Raw genomic sequence first — 19,553 nt, forward strand, 5'->3', positions numbered from 1 at the left:
ATGCTCACAGTGTTGTACGTATATGTCTGTGTGAATGAGCCCTAACCTTGTATTTTTTCTCTCTTCTAAATCAATACAGCAGGTGGCATTTGTGCTATATAACTTATTGGGGTATTCCCATCATGGCTGCGATGGCAATGCCCTTATGTTGGGAGTACAGAGATAGCAGAACCCGTTGTGCAATGTTGTTTCTGTAACTTCTATTCACTTCTACAGCAGTTACAAGAGCAGTGTAAAACCGCCCACTTGGTGGTTTCCATAAATCGGGCCACCACATACCGCCGGGTGGTCGGGCTCAGTTCTTGAGATAGGCGTGGGACCCACATCAATCAGACTTTGCTCATTTTGTTTTTTTCAGATGTTATACGTAATGACTTAGTTTGTACGATTGTCACCCAGCATGAATGAGGCAGTGGATAAATATATTACAACTTGGATCCATATGACATCCGGCTTCATGCTGTAATGTGATAGAATGACTCAACTGTCTCTCTTCTGCTATGCACATGTGCCAGTGTTTAAATGGGACTCTGTGGGAATCCGGTGTTTGAAGCAGACTTCTTATAGAGACCATGCTGAGATCTCCGTACATACACAGATCACTTTAATAGAATTAGCCCATGGACCATTCGGTAACATGATTTAATCACATGACCTCTTATGGATGCTAGTGGCAGTACATCACAGTACTCCTTTAATGTGGTGCACGTTTTTTGGACTCCATAGACAGTTTGGGAGTCCAACATATGGAAAACTTACTAAATTAGGATTACTTTTTCAGCAATGTATTTTACCTAAATTGAACAGTTTATTAAAGTGAGAAGTGAATGTTACCATATGATATACTTTTGTTTTAGTGTTGGCAACAATATAAAGGGTTGAGAACTGATTCTAGGACTTACACGGAAAAATAGGAACAGTCTATCCATTTTGTGTTCTAGGTGATGGAGCAAAGAGAAAAACTGCAGGAACTGGAAGAACTTCTCAAGAACCTAGGAACAGCTGGCGACATTGTGACTGACCAAGGCTTTGAAGAACGGCTTAGAGATGCTGAGAAGGCAGTCAGTGACCTCCTTTTGGATGCCCAAGGCAGCAAAGGTGAGACCGCCTTTCATCATTTGCTATGTGTGAAAACTAGAAAAAAATCTTGTTAATCCTTACTGACCTTGTCGCTGTTTGTTCTTAGATGTGGATCAGGGAATGCTGGATCGTCTTGCGGAGATAAATGCCACGCTAAGTTCTCAACTGCAGCGTCTGCAAAACATCCGGGATATGGTCCGTGACACTGACAAGCAGGCACAGGATGCTCGGCAGCGCGTGGAAAGCACTGAGCTGATCATCGAGTCTGCCAGGGTGCAGCTGGAGAGGGCCAAATTGTCCATCGCTAATGTGGTAAGCCATGATGCAACATGGTGGTGGGTTGGCCTGGTGACTTGAGGTCATAAAGATCTGCAGATCTGATAGTTTGCAGATTCTTTTTAATTGCTCATAAATGGGTTTGTAATATTGCTTGAAGCATCAGTTCATCTAAAGTAAATTCAAACGAGTTGGGTCACTCTTTGGACTTGTATACGCAGCTGTATAACTGCTCTGCTTTGTACGGAGCCATAATACAGCTGCTATAGAAGTCCACAAGGCCTCTTCTGTACGTCTTTGTACCTCAGACATCATGCAGATACACAAATAGGTGTGTTTTTTTTGTTGGGTTCTTTATAAAACACTGTGTCCTTCATTGGACTCAATATGCATTGCTTCTAGGGGAGAATATTTCCATACGGAGTCAAATTTGAGTTATTCTTGATATTGCCATAGAGAATACTCTTGGTCGTGTAGGTGTATTTCATGGAAATCTCACTTCCTGTGGCATCCTAAGAGTTAAGTTGATCGGATGATAAACTTTTTGTTTTGCAGACTATCGCCGCACCAGAGTCTACCGGTGATCCTAATAATATGACATTGCTGGCAGAAGAGGCAAGGCGACTAGCTGAAAGGTGAGTGCAGTTCTAGTCTGGGAACTCATTAATCTTGCTCGTTGTCTTCAGGAAGTGCATAGAAAAGAGGACTATTGCTGCATGGTTAAATTCAGTGATATATAATATATCATCTTTATATAGTGCCAGCTTATTCTGCAGCACTTAAACGAATCACTATATGTAACTAAGTAGTAATAGTAATCTCATAAATGAAACTAGATCATAGACATTGCACTTGAGCAGCTGCAGTATCAATCCATAGGTGCACTGTTAAAGTTCTGCTTCCTCCATGATGGATGGAGGGCACTGTCAGTCTAGTGATTATATGTACTCCTCATTGGGCAGTATGATCAGTCTATTGAGTCCCATATTTATACATTCCAGGAGGCAATAAATAAGAATACGTCCTGCAGTGCTCTAAATATATACTGTTTGCAGTCTCCATAGGGACGTGTACCTTAGCAATGAACTTTTGCAACTTTAGGGCTCACAGGGACGTATTTTGTCTGTATATTAGGCCATGCTGGATCCCCGTGGACTTTTATTTCACACGTGTGAGAAAAATCGCAGCATGTCCTATAGTGGTCCAAATTACGGACTGAAATAGCTCATGCAAGTCTATGGGAGCAGAGAGAATCTGTAGTGATTATGAATGATGTGTGTCTATTCACTGTGTACTTACACAGAAAGGAAGGAGAAATCTTCACCTTCCTGCGTTTTTTTTGTGTTCATAAATACTCAGTGATCACTGCATATTTACACGCACAAAAACCGAAATGTACAAGGAATACACACTTCAGGTGTGTATCACGCGGCTAATACTCTGCGCCCGTGTGAGGGAGTCCGTACTGCAACGTCACCCTTTTGCAAATGCTTTAAATAAAGAATATAGGATTACATTTCATATATGGCCATGCACGAATACAGTAAAGTGCTTCTGGCAATTTTCGATCTGTCGCAGCAGCTGGTCCATTTTCTACGGCAGCCTGTATTGTCATTATAACCTAAAGTACAGGCTATAGTAAGACAGCTTGGGACTTCTTTTAGGCCCAGTAATGCAAGTTTAGAGAACCTGGCTTTTCCCACAGTCCTGGAACGCCCCTGTGGTTAAATGTAGCATCTTCAATATCTTAAAAAGCTGCATTCACTTTTAGAGTAGTGTTTTTTTGTTTTTTTAATCCAACTCATCTGAAGTATAAAAAAAATGTAGTCTTGATTTAAAACTATACAGGTTTGTGCCTACAGCTCTTACCCAGACCTGCGTGTCTCAATGGTAACAGACTACAAACAAATCCTGTGTAGTCTGATCTTTCAGTCATACTCCCTTTCATCTGCCGTCTACTTCTTGCTAATGGACGTTTGGCGGGGAGGTAGTGTGACTGCAAAGTTGCTCCATTCTGATGGAGCATCTAACATTGGAAACCAGAAGGTTTTTTTAATTTTTTTTAATTTATTTTTTAACTCTTTATCGACATGCTTGTAGTCCAGTTGTTGACCTAAGTTGAAATTGATCTATTCTGGTTACTTGGCTGTACATCTCTCCGATGTTACAATATGTGAATATTTTTTTTTTTCGACTTTCTTGTTCACATTAACTAAATAATCGATGTGTTTAGGCATACCCAGGAAGCTCGTGAGATTGAGCGAATCGCCAAGGAAGCGAATGACACGGCCAATGAAGCCTATCGCCTGCTTCTGAAGACGCTTGCTGCTGAGAATCAGACGGCATCTGATATAGAGGAGCTAAATAGGAAGTACGTTGCAGCACCTTTTGTATATGCAGCGGTCTGCAGCTTTATGCAGAGCTCTTCCCAGAGGAGTACAATAAAAAGTAACGTTATTCTAGATGGATGAGTTGGTTTTTTTTGTTGTCCATTAGGTATAACCAAGCTAAGGAGCTTTCCCAGCAGCTGGAGAGAGAGGCAAGCAAGGTGCATGCAGAGGCTGAGGAAGCAGGAAACCGGGCGTTGCAGATCTATGCCAACCTCACCAGCGTTCCGCAAATCAACACTACAGTTTTGCAGGTAAAGAAAGGTCTGGAATTGTTAAGTGAATGACAGTGGTGAGGAAAAGTTTAAGGGTATGGCCACATGAAGCAGGGCAGAAAATCCACAGTATAAATTGATGCGTTGCCTATTTACAATCTACACTGTAGGTCGGCTCTGCTGCACATTGTTTTCCACAGCGTGTAGTTGGGCTTCGTTTAGCTCTAATCTACTCTGCTGCTATTGTAAATGGTGGAGATTTATTGTGCGAAAATTCCATGCTGAAAGTGCAGCAGATCTGCCTTAACCCCTTGAGTGGCACGCCCGGAAAAGTTCCGTGACGAGCTCCACTGCCCATAGTGATATACCCCGGAAGATTTCCGGGCTATGTATCACTATGGGAGCTGCAGAGCACAATGCCACAAGCTGTGACAGTGTGCTCTGCCTGCACAGTCCCACACAGAGCAGTGCAAGGGCTTTGAAAAACCAGCAGAAGATATTGCCGACATGTCGGCAATGTCCTGCTTTGTTTACAGGTTGCCATAGAGACCATTGGCTTGTCAGAAGCAAGCCGATGGTCTCTGTGGCAGGGAGAGCTGGTTGTTAGCTGTCAGAGGACAGCTAGGTACTAGCTCTTACAGCAGAGATCAGAGAAAACCTCCGATCTCTGCTGTGTTAACCCTTTACATGCTGCAGTCTATGTGACTGCAGCATGTAAAGGGCTGTCACTGCAGCATGTAAAGGGCTGTCACCATCGGACCCCTGGAATGTGATCAGGGGTCCTGATGGGTCCCTGTGGAAGTCCCCTAAAGGGACAAAAAAAAAAAAAATTTTTTTTTAAATTAAAAAAAAAAAAAGTAAAAAAATTATTAAAAAAATAAAAAAAACACTTGTCTCTCTTTACTTTGTAAAAAAATCAAAAATACAATCACACATGTGGTATCCATGTGCGTCGTAATGACCCAGAGAAGGAAGTTAAAGGAGATGTCCCGCGCCGAAACGGGTTTTTTTTTTTTTAAACCCCCCCCCCCCCCGTTCGACAACCCCGATGCAGGGGTTAAAAAAACCACCCGCACAGCGCTTACCTGAATCCCGGCGGTCCGGCGTCTTCATACTCACCTGCTGAAGATGGCCGCCGGGATCCTCTGTCTTCGTGGACCGCAGCTCTTCTGTGCGGTCCACTGCCGATTCCAGCCTCCTGATTGGCTGGAATCGGCACGTGACGGGGCGGAGCTACACGGAGCCGCTCTCTGGCACGAGCGGCTCCATAGAAGACTGCTGAAGACCCGGACTGCGCAAGCGCGGCTAATTTGGCCATCGGAGGCCAAAAATTAGTCGGCTCCATGGGAACGAGGACGCTAGCAACGGAGCAGGTAAGTAAAAAACTTTTTATAACTTCTGTATGGCTCATAATTAATGCACAATGTATATTACAAAGTGCATTATTATGGCCATACAGAAGTGTATAGACCCACTTGCTGCCTCGGGACATCTCCTTTAATACATTATTTAACCCCTTAATGACATGGCCCCTTTTTTCTTTTTTCCCCATTTCTTTTTTTCCTCCCCCCTGTTTAAAAAATCACAACTTGTCCCGCAAAAAACAAGCCCTTATATGGCCATGTCAATGGAAAAATGAAAAAGTTATGGCTCTTGAGACGCAACTGCAAAACTAGTTGAAATTCAATGATTAGACCATTTTAAAAAACCTGCCCTGGTGGGCACGACAGGGTGGTAGGAAACCCGCCACTCAAGGGGTTAAGTGGCCATACTGTTAAGGTCCATTTAGACCAACGATTCTCGTTCAAAATTCGCTCAAAGCTGTTTTTGAGCGAGAATCGTTGGATCTAAATGCGCAGCCATCGCGCAGTTTTCGTTAACAATTCGCTCATCGTCGTCTTTCAGCTTTCTGAAATGATGAGTCTTATCAGGACCGCACGTTGAGTTCTAAGCGGGATACCACTGATATTATTGTTTCAGCTGGTATCCCGCTTGGAGAACACAGCAGGAGTATGCAGAAGACCGTGCTCCAGCTGTCTTCTATATACCCCACTTGGAGTGCTCAGCTGTATGCCAGCTGAGCGCTCTGTGAAAACGGCAGAACTATGCAGAAGACAGCGCTATAGCTGTCTTCTGCATACCATATTCGGAGCGCTCAGCTGTATACCAGCTGAGCGCTCCGTGAACACAGCAGAAGTATGCAGAAGACAGCCCTCCAGCTGTGTTATGCATACCTCGCTCGGAGCGCTCAGCTGGATACCAGCTGAGCCCTCTGAGAAGACAACTGTTGTATGCAGAAGTTAGCGGTCCCGCTTAAACTGCCGTTTGAGCGAATTTTGAGCGATCATCTTACCGTGTTAATGCACGCAACGATTATCGCTCAAAAGATGTCTCTTGAGCGATAATCGTTGTCTAAATGGGCTTTTAGACTTGGAGCTGTTTACTGTACAAAGGTGTGTACGATATATGGAAAAAGGAAATGACCACAATGTGAAGAGTACCTTGAATGCTAGAACTAAAGGCCTCATTCACATGGCAGTATTATGGTCCGTGTTTTTGTATCAGGAATGGACCCTATAGAGAAGAGTATAATGAAAAACTCTGCATCTCTTCCGTATTTCAGACCCACTCCTGATTTTGGCTCATAAATACTGATGAAAACTACTGACCCCGCTCTATTATATGTAGCAATTCCTCTTGCCCTCCAGTACTAATGCACCTGAAAACTGCTTCGTCTGCAATGGAAGTCAAGCAATCTATGCATTATTCCTGATCCTTTCCAGATTGAGAGTGAAGTGGATCATAAGAGGAGATGGCTTCATGGGGTTTTGCCAGCTTCCCTTTAAAATTGATTTCCCCAGGATTTTCTTGCTTTTGCAGACTGACAGGTTAATGGCTCGGACCTTCAGAAGTCATCGGTTCATCAGAATCCAACATAACTACTTAGTGTTAAATAGAAGAAGTGCTGCTGGTGTGAACAGAGCCTTGCTATTTACCTCCAGTACACTGCTAATGCTTTGGGGTTCAAAAGTCCCCATCTTACTGTATTCTTCATATTCCACCAGAACGAGGCTGACAAAATCCAGAAGGAGGCACAAGACTTGGATCTGCTTATTGATAAAAAGCTGAGAAACTACGATGTTCTACGTGAGGACATGCGAGGCAAGGAGATGGAGGTTAGACGTTTGTTGGACAAAGGCATAAGTGAGCAACAGGTGAGTTAATTCTTGTGGTGTGAGTAAAAGAAATGAAAAAGGAGGGTGGAGCAAGACCCAGTGAGGGTGGTGGAATATTTATGGAGTACAAAGAGCTTTCAATGATTGAGTATTTTGAATGGTGGAGGTGCTGCCAACCAGATGACGCTCCACCAGTGTGGGCGTGAGTGTAGCGAAAAGGATGTGAAAAGAACTGGTATGGAGGCGCAACCCTCTAAGCTACTAGAAGATGTAGATCAAAGTCCAATGTGTGATGGTGAAAGCACTTCTTTTTTATTATTTTTTCACAAATTAAAAACCAGCAATAGAATACTCGTTTTGGGGAAGAACCCCTTCGTCAGTTCGGCTGGATAGGACAACAGGATGCCTGGGGTTGACACGACTCCAAAGATGTATTGGATGTGCCGGAGGTCCTGTGTGCAGGAGGGCAGGGGAGAAAAAAAAGCACTATTGCTTGTTTTTAATTTGTGAAAAAATAATAAAAAAGAAGTGCTTTCACCATCACACATTGGACTTTGATCTACATGTTCTAGTAGCTTAGAGGGTTGCGCCTCCATACCAATTCTTGTGGTGTGTCTTGCAACCTGTACCAGTCATGTTAAAGTTCTTGGAAATGTAAGACGATTCTCAGTGTTCTGTATTAATCCCGACGTGTTGGTTGACAAGCCAGTGTATTCCATCCTTGAATTGGACGTTTCCTGGGGTGACTACGGGTCTCCTGACCCAAAGTATAAGCATCATAGATTACTCTAATGCTTGGAGTTCAGGTCTGGATATCTGCAGTCAAGCCAAGAAAGTCAACCATAGACGTATTAACCCTTTCCAATCCACGGTCTTCCTACATTCTGATTGAAGCTTGTACAGCTCCAATGTCAGAAGACGTCTGACAGAGTATTCTTACCGTCTATTGCCAGCCACTCCGCTGTTGGAGCCTCTCTGGCACGCACACACTGGCTTTAGCCAGCAGATGGCACCATTGTACAACAGCAAAAAGAGAAAGCCTTTTAGGGAACCCTGAATCCAAAATTGGATTGGAAAGGGGTAATGCAGCTGGAATATGCTAGTGTCGCTGGCCTAAGAATGCTGTAAAACTGCATTCAATTATAGAATGCAGAATGAATCAAAATCCTATTACATTATGACTTATTCCCAATACCGGTGTTCTTTGGCCTTGAAATGTGTGTATGTATTGTAAAGGCGCCACAGACCTAAAACTGAATATCCATGGTGTCTATATCATTGACCAAAATGCATCCAACCAAATTCTACAATACTTCTACAAGGGTATCCATAATTTAGAGTAGCTCTGTTCAGAGAGGTCTATAGAGACATCTGGGCGTAATTGAACCAAACTTGGCAATAATACTATCCAGGACAAGCAGAAGCAATCCATGTGAAAAAACGATTTTAGTTACAAATCTCGCCACCAGAAACAGGATTTTGGATATTGTTCACTGGGCCATGTCTAATGGTCTTGGAATAGCATGTGCGCTGCTTGTCCCTTACAGATTCTCCATAGGGCTCTCAACAACTGTAGCAACATGTTCTGTTTTTATTTTTTTCACATGGATTACTTTTGCATATACTTGTTCAATTACACCCAGTAGATGTCTCTCTAGATATATCTGAATAAGGATACTTTATGATCTCGCTGTAACTTCTGTTCCTACTAAATCTGTACAGCTTAAGGCTGGGCTCACGTGTCCGTAAGCAGAAAACGCCACAGGGCTCGCGCAGAGTTTTACAACCTGTAAACCCAGGAGTGACCCTGCATATAGCGGTCAAAAGTTTACTGCACATGACCGCATGTGTACTGTTGTTTGTTTGTGCTGTTGCTTAGCAATGTCATGTATACCCACCGCCCATCGTATGGGTGCGTGTACGTACGTGACAATAGAAAACAATGGGCTCTATCTCGCATACATGCTGCATTCTGTTTTGCGCTCGCATATTACACAATTCCGACAAGCTAATGTAAGCGGAACAAGGTGGCCTACGTCGGGTTCCGTCCTTTCTGCCGAAGATGGTATTGGCATTCCATCTCAATGAGGACATCGTTCTGCCTTCATTTTGCCCCTCTGCGTTCCACAAACTAGATCTTATGTGAACCAGACTGCTCTTTTGAGGCGCCTACTCTGCATCTGCGGACTCCTTCCTCGGTCGTAGAGCTTCACGGACGGCTATAAACTGACCAACTGTGTCGCCCAATGATGGAGATGAGGGAACAAGATTTTTGTACTACTTGTAAGATCTTTCTCGTCTTGTTCTTGCTGCGTGCTGAGGTAGAGCGCAGTCACATTGCATAGTCTTCAGCCACGTCACCACCCTTGACAATTGACATTTCCTAAAGGCTTTTTCCCCATACTACATGTCATGGATCATCAATGTCACGATCAGGAATGTTTGGAGGGGGTGGGTTATGTGTGAAAGTCTTGCTGCATTTAAACACTTGATGTTCTATCTAAATGCAATATGAATAAATGTATTTTACCTCTGACTAAAGTTACTGTGTCTCTATAGACTGCTGACCAGTTGCTGGCCCGGGCTGACGCAGCAAAGGCACAAGCAGAAGAGGCTGCCAAGAAAGGGCGCACTACGCTACAGGAGGCCAATGACATATTAACCAGCTTGAGAGGTTAGGAAGTATATAGATGATGATGCAGAATTGAAGAATTTGATTACCCCTAATTAAAGCAGTACAGTAAATGAAATAAACGTTCCCTTAATATGTCGTAACGTTCTCTATCTGCACTACAGATTTTGACAAACGAGTTAATGACAATAAAACTGCAGCAGAAGCTGCTTTAAGGAGAATCCCTGCCATCACCCAGACGATTGCTGAAGCGAACAACAAGACTCGTCAAGCTGAAAATGCATTGGGCAATGCCAATGCCGATGCCAGAGGAGCGAAGAGCAAAGCAGAGGAAGCGGAGAGAATTGCCAATACCGTCCAAAAGGTGGGCAATGAACAGTCTGTGTCCTAGAGAGGGGATATCAAGCTATAAATGACTTTTTAGTTTCTCTCAAAAATGCCGTAAGTGAATGGAAACATGCTAAAACTGAGGCCTGTTGGTCTCCGTTTTAGGAGTTTTCATTAATGGTCAAGATGGGTTCCATCCAGGTCCGAGGATTTTAAATAGAAACCCTGACTGCAGGACCCCTGGATGGGGACAATAACAAGACCTGAACACAGCCTTAGGTGTCCAGCGAATCTTCTACCAATCTAAGGTGTATGGGGAATCGGATGATTTGCCTATTACCAAGCTGCTTTTTCCTTCTCTTCTGTAAGCATAGTGTCTCATGGCTTTTCTCTAATAAGCCAAGTCACATCAGGCAGTCTGCTTACTAAGAACAGAATACAGTTTCTTTATAGTTATGTTTTTTTTATAAAAATGTTTATCTGCAGATGTTAGAATAGCGCCGCCTGCTGTTTTTTATCCCCAGATATTCCAGGACTAATGCTAGAATGTTGCCACTTGCTGTCTTTATTGTGTCCACCTCTGTAATTATTCCATCTTCAGTCTAGCCTCCCTCTCTGCTCTGCTGGGGGTGTGGATGGATCCCTATTGTGGTGAGTTGTCTCTGTCATAAGAGATGCTGAGCAAGTGATACGAGGATGCAGCGTTACTGCAGAGAAGCGATACAGAGCATGTGTGACCACCTCTGAACATTTACTGAGGTGGACACACAATAGAAATAGCAGATGGCGCTATTCTAACATTAGCAACAACAAAAAAAACTGTTTCTATCCTCTAACATATTTCATAACTAAGTGAAAATGCAAAAAATGATAAGCATTAAAAGCTGAATTTACCTGAAAACAATATTTTTCGAGGGGCAACCCCTATAAGTAATACAAGCTCATTACAGGGAAGGATGGTTGTCCTTCCTGGTCCAGGTTTGATCGCACTTCCTGGGAACTATTTAAAATGTCATACGTTTCCTCTATATTTCTTCATTTCATCCAGAACGCTGCTACAGCCAAAGCCGACGCTGACAAGACGTTTAAGGATGTCACCGATTTAGATGGAGAATTACAAGCGATGTTGCGTCAGCTTCAAGATGCAGAAAACCAGCTGAAAAATAAGGAGACCGAAGCAGACCAAGACATGATGATGGCGAGCATGGTAAGCAACTGTAAAGAGGCTCTTCACGGGAGGTGGGACGTGTGAGCGCCACACGCTGTGCACCTACAGGAACTAATAAACCCTCCTTTGTCTCCAGACCACTCAAGCAGCACAAGAAGCAGAAGATAATGCCAAGAAGGCAAAGAACTCTGTGAATAATGTCCTTGGTATTATTAATGACTTGCTCGGACAGCTTGGTAAGAAACTTTTTAAAGGGGTATTTCAGGACTTTACAAACTTCTAACCTTTTAGAGAATCATTCAACAATGCCTTTTGTTTACCTGAAATGAGTGCTTGTGCTTCAATTGGGGTGGGTCACATGACCCCTGCTGTCCTGGTTTTGAGACTTCTCCTGATTTAATGACCATGGTCAGAGGCTCCTACATCCTGTCTCAGTAACATGAATACTTATGAGCGGACAGTCAGGGCTGCAATGCGCAGAGAATAGAACCCATAGATGTCAATGGGTTTGTTCTCATTGGCAATTTTTTTTTTTAATTTATTTTTTTGCGTATGACCAAAAAACATAGTGCCTGCTCTAAATTCTGTGTACTTGTGTACCAAAGGGGCCCCATAGACATCTATGGGTGTGCAGAAATGTGCACTACGTTATGCAATTCTGTAAAGAATGAGAAGACATTCTGGGCCTCGTTTGGCTAAATAACCTTTTGAATTGGGCAGCGGATTGTTGTGTTCGCATATGAACTGGTCCTGCCTTTGCAAAAAATACAGTATTATGCACCGATACGCACGCAAATCAACCTCCATTAAGTGCGCAAATATATTGGTGAGGTAAGCGTATTTGCACAAGAATGGAGCAGGTAAAGTTCTAACCTCAAGAGGATGCTGCATGCTCACTAACACAGCGCAGCGCTGCGGTCCCTACTAGCTGTTAATGCTCTCATGGCTGTCGTAGAATGTTATGTATCCTCTTTTATTCATGGATACAATGTATCACAGTGGGTAAAGGAGCAAAGGTTACATACATTTCTGGATGGTATGTCGAGTATACATCTTACTCCACAAGGGAAAAGATCTGGAAGGTAAAGATGTGTATTAGACTGTGTGGGCAATTTACAGCTGATTCTGTGCACAGTGGCTAAGAATGCTGCCTTGACATAAAAGACAGGGGTTCAAATCCTTGCTGAAACTTGGCTTATTCATGGAGTGTGTATGCATATAAATATTTGTATATACATTTTTTACAGGCTGCTTTCTTGCAAGCAAATTTGTACTGATTTCTGGTTTTCCTATCTGCAATAAAATATCGGCGTGCCCGCAGAGCATTTCGCAGTACGATGATCCGCTGCGCACCTGTCTTGTTTTCTTGTGTGAATGTGGGTTACAGTTGCAGCCATAGCTGGCGACAGTAATTCAGGTCTACCTCCTCTTCAGCTTTGTGAAACAATGAAAGGAGCTAAAGGAGCATCATTGATTTAGTTGGTGGGATTTAGTATTCATGAGTGATGTATGGGAGGAGGATGCAGGGTGAACAGGCAGAGATGCAGTCCAGGGGGTGTGGAGAAGCACTGGAGGACTGTGAACAGGAAGTGCAGATGTACATGACGATAAAGCACAGTGGGTGCTACTATAGTACTGTGAGATAGATGATTTAGGACTATTTTGGAATCTGACTTTGCTAGATCTTAAAAGGGATGTTCTAAAAAACCATTGTGGCAATTAGTTTATTCTGAAACCTCACTGTGTTCCTCCACAAATAACACCCCTCTCATCCATGGGCTGTAGTATTGCAGTCTTCATTTTTGCAAAAATACTGGTTTCTTGTATTAACAAATGTGATCTCAGTAAAAGAAACCAAGTAATCTTGTAGATATGATACCTTTTAATAGCTAACAAAAAATACATCATGTTATAGTGAGCTTTCAAACCTACACAGGGTTCTTCCTCAGGCTTAATAGAATAGATCTGAAGATAGATATACACACACAGATGGTGTGAGTAATTTGCACTTAAAACAATACCAGAGCAAATGAGTAGAGGCGTAAATACTTAATTGGTCCACTGATAGGAATTATGGGGTTGCCAGGCCTGTGTGTTATCTCTGCTCCAGATTTATCATACTCTCCACAGATGCAAGAAGCCCCCTCCGTGGTTCATACCAGTCCTGACATATGTGTATATGTATGTGTACATACATGCTTCCCTCCCTCGTCGGATCTATTTGAGTTAAGCCTAAGGAAGAACCCTGTGTAGGTTGGAAAGCTTGCTATGACATGATGTATTTTTGTTCGCCATTAAAAGGTCTCATCTACAAGATTACTTGGTGTCTCTATTACAGAGAACAATCACATCTTGCTCCACTGGCTAACACGGTACCAAACCTTTTTCGTGTATTGCCAAACACACTCAATCCTGTACAGTGTTCTGTGCTTAAGAATACCTGTAGGCTAATCGGACACACTGACGGGTTAAGTGATTTTCTGGTAGATTATATGATACGAGTATGCAAGTAATGGTTGCCTAAGAACCTGTTTAAAAGGCACCATCAGTAGATTTATGGAGCTGCAGAAATAATTGATGTTTTTGCTTTCCACCACAGGTAAACTGGATTCTGTAGACGTAGGAAAACTCAACGAGCTTGAAAAGACACTAGAGGACGCAAAGGGCGAGCTCACCAAAAGTGATCTGGACAGGAAGGTGGCGCAGCTGGAGGAATCTGCGCGACTGCAGGATGCTGCCATTCTCTCTTATCAACAAGACATTGACCAGATCCGGAAAGATATTACTAATCTCGAAGACATTAAAAACACTCTGCCTCCTGGCTGCTACAACACCCCTGTTATTGAGAAGCCCTAAGAGTTTGGCAAAGAAAAAGGAAGGACTTCAGCCACACTTCCTTCCTCACCAACCTCCATGTTTGGCTGTGAAGTGCCTTATTACTCACCCACCCCAAACTATCTGCCCTACACAATGATCACTCCATGCCCTCCACATATTGAACTTTTAAGGGGGGCAGTATTTGAAACTGTATTATTTCACCTGAACTCCTACCACCATACTCTGTGTACAAGAGGCATCCGTTCAGGTTTGTTTTTGTTCTTGCTACTACAGAGAGAAATAGAGGTTTGCTGTAACGGTGAGAGAAACAATTGCTCAGGCCTCTTCACGCGGCATAGTAATGCCAACGGTGCCATGTGGTTGGCTCTGCAGTGATTAGCCAAGGGACTGTTTCTAGCAAGGGTTAACTGCTTCAGTGACGGCTGCAGCCTTCAGCGCTGTACATTCAAGTGCTCTGCAGCACAGAAGTGGTTAATAAAGCTATGCTTTCAGCCTTCTAGAAAACTTGGGCCTGTTGCCCCAAAAAGTCTTTCAAGTACACCTGTTCCTCGTCTATGCTCCTTTTTACCTTTTCATTCCCTTCGACTAACCTACTGCCTGGCCTCCTGTCCTGTAATGTAGCCACACAGCCAGTATTATCCCTGACAGCGCAGAGCCCTCAGAAATATAAGGGGATGGGCTACTGGTCTTTGCTGTATAGAAGGGTCCGATAATGCAGAGACTGGGAAAATAGAATGGATTTCCCTTCTCGGCGGTAAGCTGGTCTACATAATATGACTATAAAGCAATTGTGGGCGCACGAGCTGTGGCCGGGTATTCTGGCCATTGTAAAGGTGTAGAACTGGACACCAAGAGCGAAATCTACTCCCACAACCAGCAAAAGTATTCATGGCATAGTACCAAGGGGCCACACGACGACATGCATATTAAAGCTTTCATCTAGAGCCATCCAGAATCAGAATGGTCATTATTTCCGGTAGCCAACGGCCCAACACCTTGGCTCCTCCCATTGCAGGAAAGAAAATCCACTGGAATATTATTATTTTAGATGCCATAATTTGTATATATACCTTTTTCCTATAGTTTATATGTTGGCAGTACAGAGGAGGTGTTTATATCCAGTCCATAGCTATATATTTGAGATTTCTGCACTCTGTAGTATAGTAGAATATTATTTTATTATGTGGCCACTTGCTGAACAAAGGAAGGATCTTACTATTTACATACTTTCAAAGTCACTTCACATGAACTGCCATAACAGACATTACCACGATGGACTTGCTGCGGCTTATTATCGGCCAAGTCCAGATCAAAAGGGAGTGTTAGCGAGGAGTGAAAAATGGCGGTCTAGTGTTCATGTGTTGTCTTTTTGGTATTGCGGCTCATCCGATTGACTTGAATGAGGCTAAACTGCAATACTTGAAGCAACTCGGAGACTGATGTAGCAAGGTTTCTGCATAAAAAAAACCCTTTTTTCCCCCCTAATTCTGGAAACCCCTTTTAAACTAAGGCATTCACTGTAAATGGAGGAGGGCAGGCGCAAGAGATCTCAGATGCGTCCCCCTCCATTCACTGAACAGGCCGCAGTTATGCAAATAAGGAAGATGGAACAATATCTCTGCAGCGCCACCTATTGGATGTTGACATTCCTGCAAATCAATGCTGCCATCCAATAGGTGGCGCTGTAGAGGTATTGTTCCATCTTCCTTATTTGCATATATTTCCCAGAGGCCTTATAAGTCTCATCACCTAGGTGCTCTCCTTAAGTAGTGAGGATTCCCCTCCCAACAGGCAGCAGTTGAAACCAAGTAACTAATGCATGATTTCTCGTTCAACATCCTGTCGGGTCTCGCTTTTTCATGGGACAACTATTAGGCAAAATTGCTTATTTAAGGGATTTTTCAGATTATAGTTGGCCGGCGTAAAAGTACCCCTAATCAAGGTGGAATGATGTAGAACACTGAGGGTACAAGAAGCTCCAGAATACTCCATCAGTAATCCTGCACATCCCTCATAAACTGATTCGAAACAAGTAATTCTTATGTTAATGATATCTTATTGCGGCATCCGACTTGGAATTTTCCCGTCACTTTTTGAATTTTGGGTCATTTTATTTCTCAAGGGGAAAAATCAAATACTGTTGCACATATTAACAAAAGTTAACATATCTTTGTAACTAATCTGCCAGCTAATGTCGCACAAAAGCTTTATCCCTTCTTATGTACCATCCGTTGAGCTACACCTAGAATGGTACCAACACTAATCCTACATTGCGTCCCCTTCACTGATGATTAGTCAGGGGTCTTAGAGTTTGGACCCTCAGCAGCTATAATTCCTACTGATATGCCATCACTTTATAAGATGGATAATCCTCTTTAAATTGTAGTTAATGAGCTCAAAAGTACTTTTATGCCTAGTTCAGGGTGGGCAGTACATAACGACACAAGGATCCCCCAAAACACCAAAGAGAATCAATGTGTCCTATAGCACACCATCGAGCCCTTCATTCAATATAACACGATCTGTTTTTACTGGATTGGGCTGCTGCAGCCAAAAAGGGCAAGCTTTTGCTCTTCATCCTTCTTTTCATCTTGGAATTCCTTGTAAGCGCAAACCATGACCCAACAGCAGCACGAATCGGGCCTACAAGCCAACCAGAGGGGTGTGAGGCCAGGTTGTTGCCCCAAAAGGCCAACATTTCAGAAAATGGCACAATTTGAGGGCAACCGCTTTAATTTGGTCACGGACTTGAGTTCCGATCGTATGATCTCTGCACATATGTATAAGCATGTAAGAGGAATAGCTACTTATTAGCCATATAGACTTTGGGAACCTTCAAAAACGTAAGGAACAGCAGTGGGAACGGCTTCCGTCTGACATTAGCTTTACAGTTCTGAGAAACCGTACATCCGGTCTTTTCTATACAGCAATCCCTCATCTGAAGGACACTCCATCCCTGCTCCCTGGTATGTATTGGGGCGCAGTCGGAGGGTAACTCCCTTTTTAAATGACACTGGTGCTATAAATGATTTTTGACTTTGCTTGATTCCTGTGAGTGTTTTTATCTTTTTTTTTTTTTTGTATCCAGATTATAACTCAAGTTGAATGTCTATTTTGTTCCAGTTTTTATCTTTATTTCTGTAAATATGTTTCTGGCTTGGAGGAAGTGGGATTAGGAGGAGAGGAGGGTTCATTCATAGCTAAGGTGCGCCCCCCCCCCCCCCAACTCCTTAAACCTTTCTCCCTCTCCTCCTACTCTCAATGTCCTTCACTTGACAGTCTCTCTTGAAAACATTATGTATTACACCCCTATAGAAGCAAAGACACTTGTGTAGGGTTGCAGCACAAAGCTAAATTTTACTCCCTCACTCAAACTCCTCACAGACCCTAACTCGTGTCGGTGTTTCTTCTCTGTTTCAACCTCCTCCTCTGTCATCCGCCTTCATCAGACCCTTCCCGAAAAGAGAAGCAGCCATTTCATTCTTATGAAAGCTCCGGTGGCCACAAAGCTTTGCGCCCAATTTGCTCTCTTTGTTAGCCATGTCTAATACCGGACTTACAACGGACAACAGACTGTTCAGAAGGGGGGAGAGGGTCATCTGTGGTCAACTTTTTTTTGGTCCAGGGAAGAAAGGGGTTCAACAGAACACAACACATTTTTTATGTATAAAACAGTATTTCTTATTTATAATAAATTGAATATTTGTAACCCCTTACACTACTGGAGTTGTGCACTTTTTCCTTCCAATTCTGGTCGTCCATTTGGTTTAAGTTTTTTGGATTGCCAAGCATTCTGGTTGTCTTTCTTGAGATTTGGTCTAAAGGTGGCCAAACACCTTCAACAGCTGTTGGCCGAAGGTTTTGTCAGCCATGCTCAATGGAAATTGGGGAGTAAGCCATTGCCACACACCTCTGGCGGCTTATTTCCTGTGAGAACACAGATTTGGGTATGTAGAAAGTAAAAATCACCAGTTTAGAGAGTCTCCACACCCCATGTTCATAAAATAGCCAATTCTGCAGAAATTGATAGGTTCACCCAACTGTGTATGGGCACCTTATGACTCGTGCGTATGGCAAAGCAGTCCATGTAGTGTATATGATGACTTGCAGAGTCCTCTCTATTACTGAGCTGTGGACACGGTGTGTGCGGCCTTATGGTGGCTCTGTCCAGCACAATATACAAAATACACCTATGGAATAACTCTTAATATAATGTGCTATAGAACACGATGCAATGGGTGTTGTCTTATGGATTCAAGAAAACTAAGGGAGCCCTTTAACTGGCCGTACGCTTCAGACAGGTGTCTGCTGGGCATTCTTTCTGAACTTCACATGCGTTCTCATCTTTGCCCACACATGTTCTCGATGAGGAAAGAGGAGTAATCTGGGCAGGCACTCCTGGCAGCAGCTTATCTTCCCAGTGGACAAAGATCAAAAGGACTGCCCCTTCTTTCGACTGACATCTACTGATGGGTACGTGGTACACTAATTTGGTCGGCCAGTGCCAGAAAACTTGACGTTCATCCAATGTTGTTGGCCATACTAGGTCACAGAATGTCAGTGTTAGGGCTCATTCACACAGGTGTCCAAATAGCGCAAAAGATGGCGGCTAACTCGCACAAAAATCGTGTGAATGGACAACTTATCCGTGCTGAAGTCTCGAGCTGTATCAGCATTTAAATTACGCGGATGAGTGATGCAAAAATGCGCTGCTGTTTCACTTTTTAAATGTCCCACTGTAATCTCCTGTTAGTCCCCGCTGGGTATGAATAGAACCCCTGCCAAAGACTCCCTTCATCTCCCTGGGGGTTCCATTCATCGCAGGCATGAGGGGACCACCCCTGGCTTTCCTTCATCTCCCCGGGAATCCCTTCATCCCCCCCGAGAATCCCTTCATCTCCATGATGAAGGGAGCCCCTGGGGAGATGAAGGGAAGCCCCAGGGAATCCCTTCATTCCTGCATCCCCAGGGCATCCCTTTATCTCCCCGGGGGTTCCATTCATCACAGGGATGAGGGGACCACCCCTGGCTTCCCTTCATCTCCCCGGGAATCCCTTCATCTCCCCGGGAATCCCTTCATCCCCCCCGAGAATCCCTTCATCCCCATGATGAAGGGAGCCCCTGGGGAGAGGAAGGGAAGCCCCGGGGAATCCCTTCATTCCTGCATCCCCAGGGCTTCCCTTTATCTCTCTCCAGTGAAGGGAGGCCCTGTCACGGTGATGAAGGAAGGCCTCCGCCGCGGGACTTCCCTTCATCCCCGTAGGGACACAATACTTCTGCGTTTAGCAGAGCAGCAGAACTTGCTCCCCATTTTTTTTCAGCTCCCATAGGAGTCTATGGACATTCCTGCATTTTGTGCATCAAAGATGGGCCAAGACCTGTATTTTCGCACAGCAGGGAATTTCAATTGCTGATCTTTTCAGGTGCATGTTTTTTGTTTTTTTTCCCCTATGC

The 19,553-nt window shown here is 43.7% G+C and overlaps 1 protein-coding gene across 1 annotated transcript in view; it reads left to right on the plus strand.

Annotated features, from left to right (window-relative positions):
- The window catches only part of LAMC1 (laminin subunit gamma 1), a 108,108-nt gene extending 90,293 nt beyond the window's left edge, over window positions 1–17,815 (plus strand). The window contains exons 18-28 of the mRNA XM_066597448.1: window positions 942–1,098; window positions 1,187–1,392; window positions 1,912–1,991; window positions 3,590–3,727; window positions 3,853–3,997; window positions 7,024–7,173; window positions 9,694–9,808; window positions 9,931–10,130; window positions 11,142–11,300; window positions 11,398–11,497; window positions 13,861–17,815. Of these exons, the coding sequence (XP_066453545.1) occupies window positions 942–1,098; window positions 1,187–1,392; window positions 1,912–1,991; window positions 3,590–3,727; window positions 3,853–3,997; window positions 7,024–7,173; window positions 9,694–9,808; window positions 9,931–10,130; window positions 11,142–11,300; window positions 11,398–11,497; window positions 13,861–14,117 (1,707 nt within the window). The 3' untranslated portion in view covers window positions 14,118–17,815. The remainder of the gene's footprint in view (window positions 1–941; window positions 1,099–1,186; window positions 1,393–1,911; window positions 1,992–3,589; window positions 3,728–3,852; window positions 3,998–7,023; window positions 7,174–9,693; window positions 9,809–9,930; window positions 10,131–11,141; window positions 11,301–11,397; window positions 11,498–13,860) is intronic.
- Window positions 17,816–19,553: the final 1,738 nt, after the last annotated feature.

Source organism: Eleutherodactylus coqui, chromosome 3 (genome assembly GCF_035609145.1).
Source record: "Eleutherodactylus coqui strain aEleCoq1 chromosome 3, aEleCoq1.hap1, whole genome shotgun sequence".
In the NCBI taxonomy this organism is placed as follows: Eukaryota; Metazoa; Chordata; class Amphibia; order Anura; family Eleutherodactylidae; genus Eleutherodactylus; species Eleutherodactylus coqui.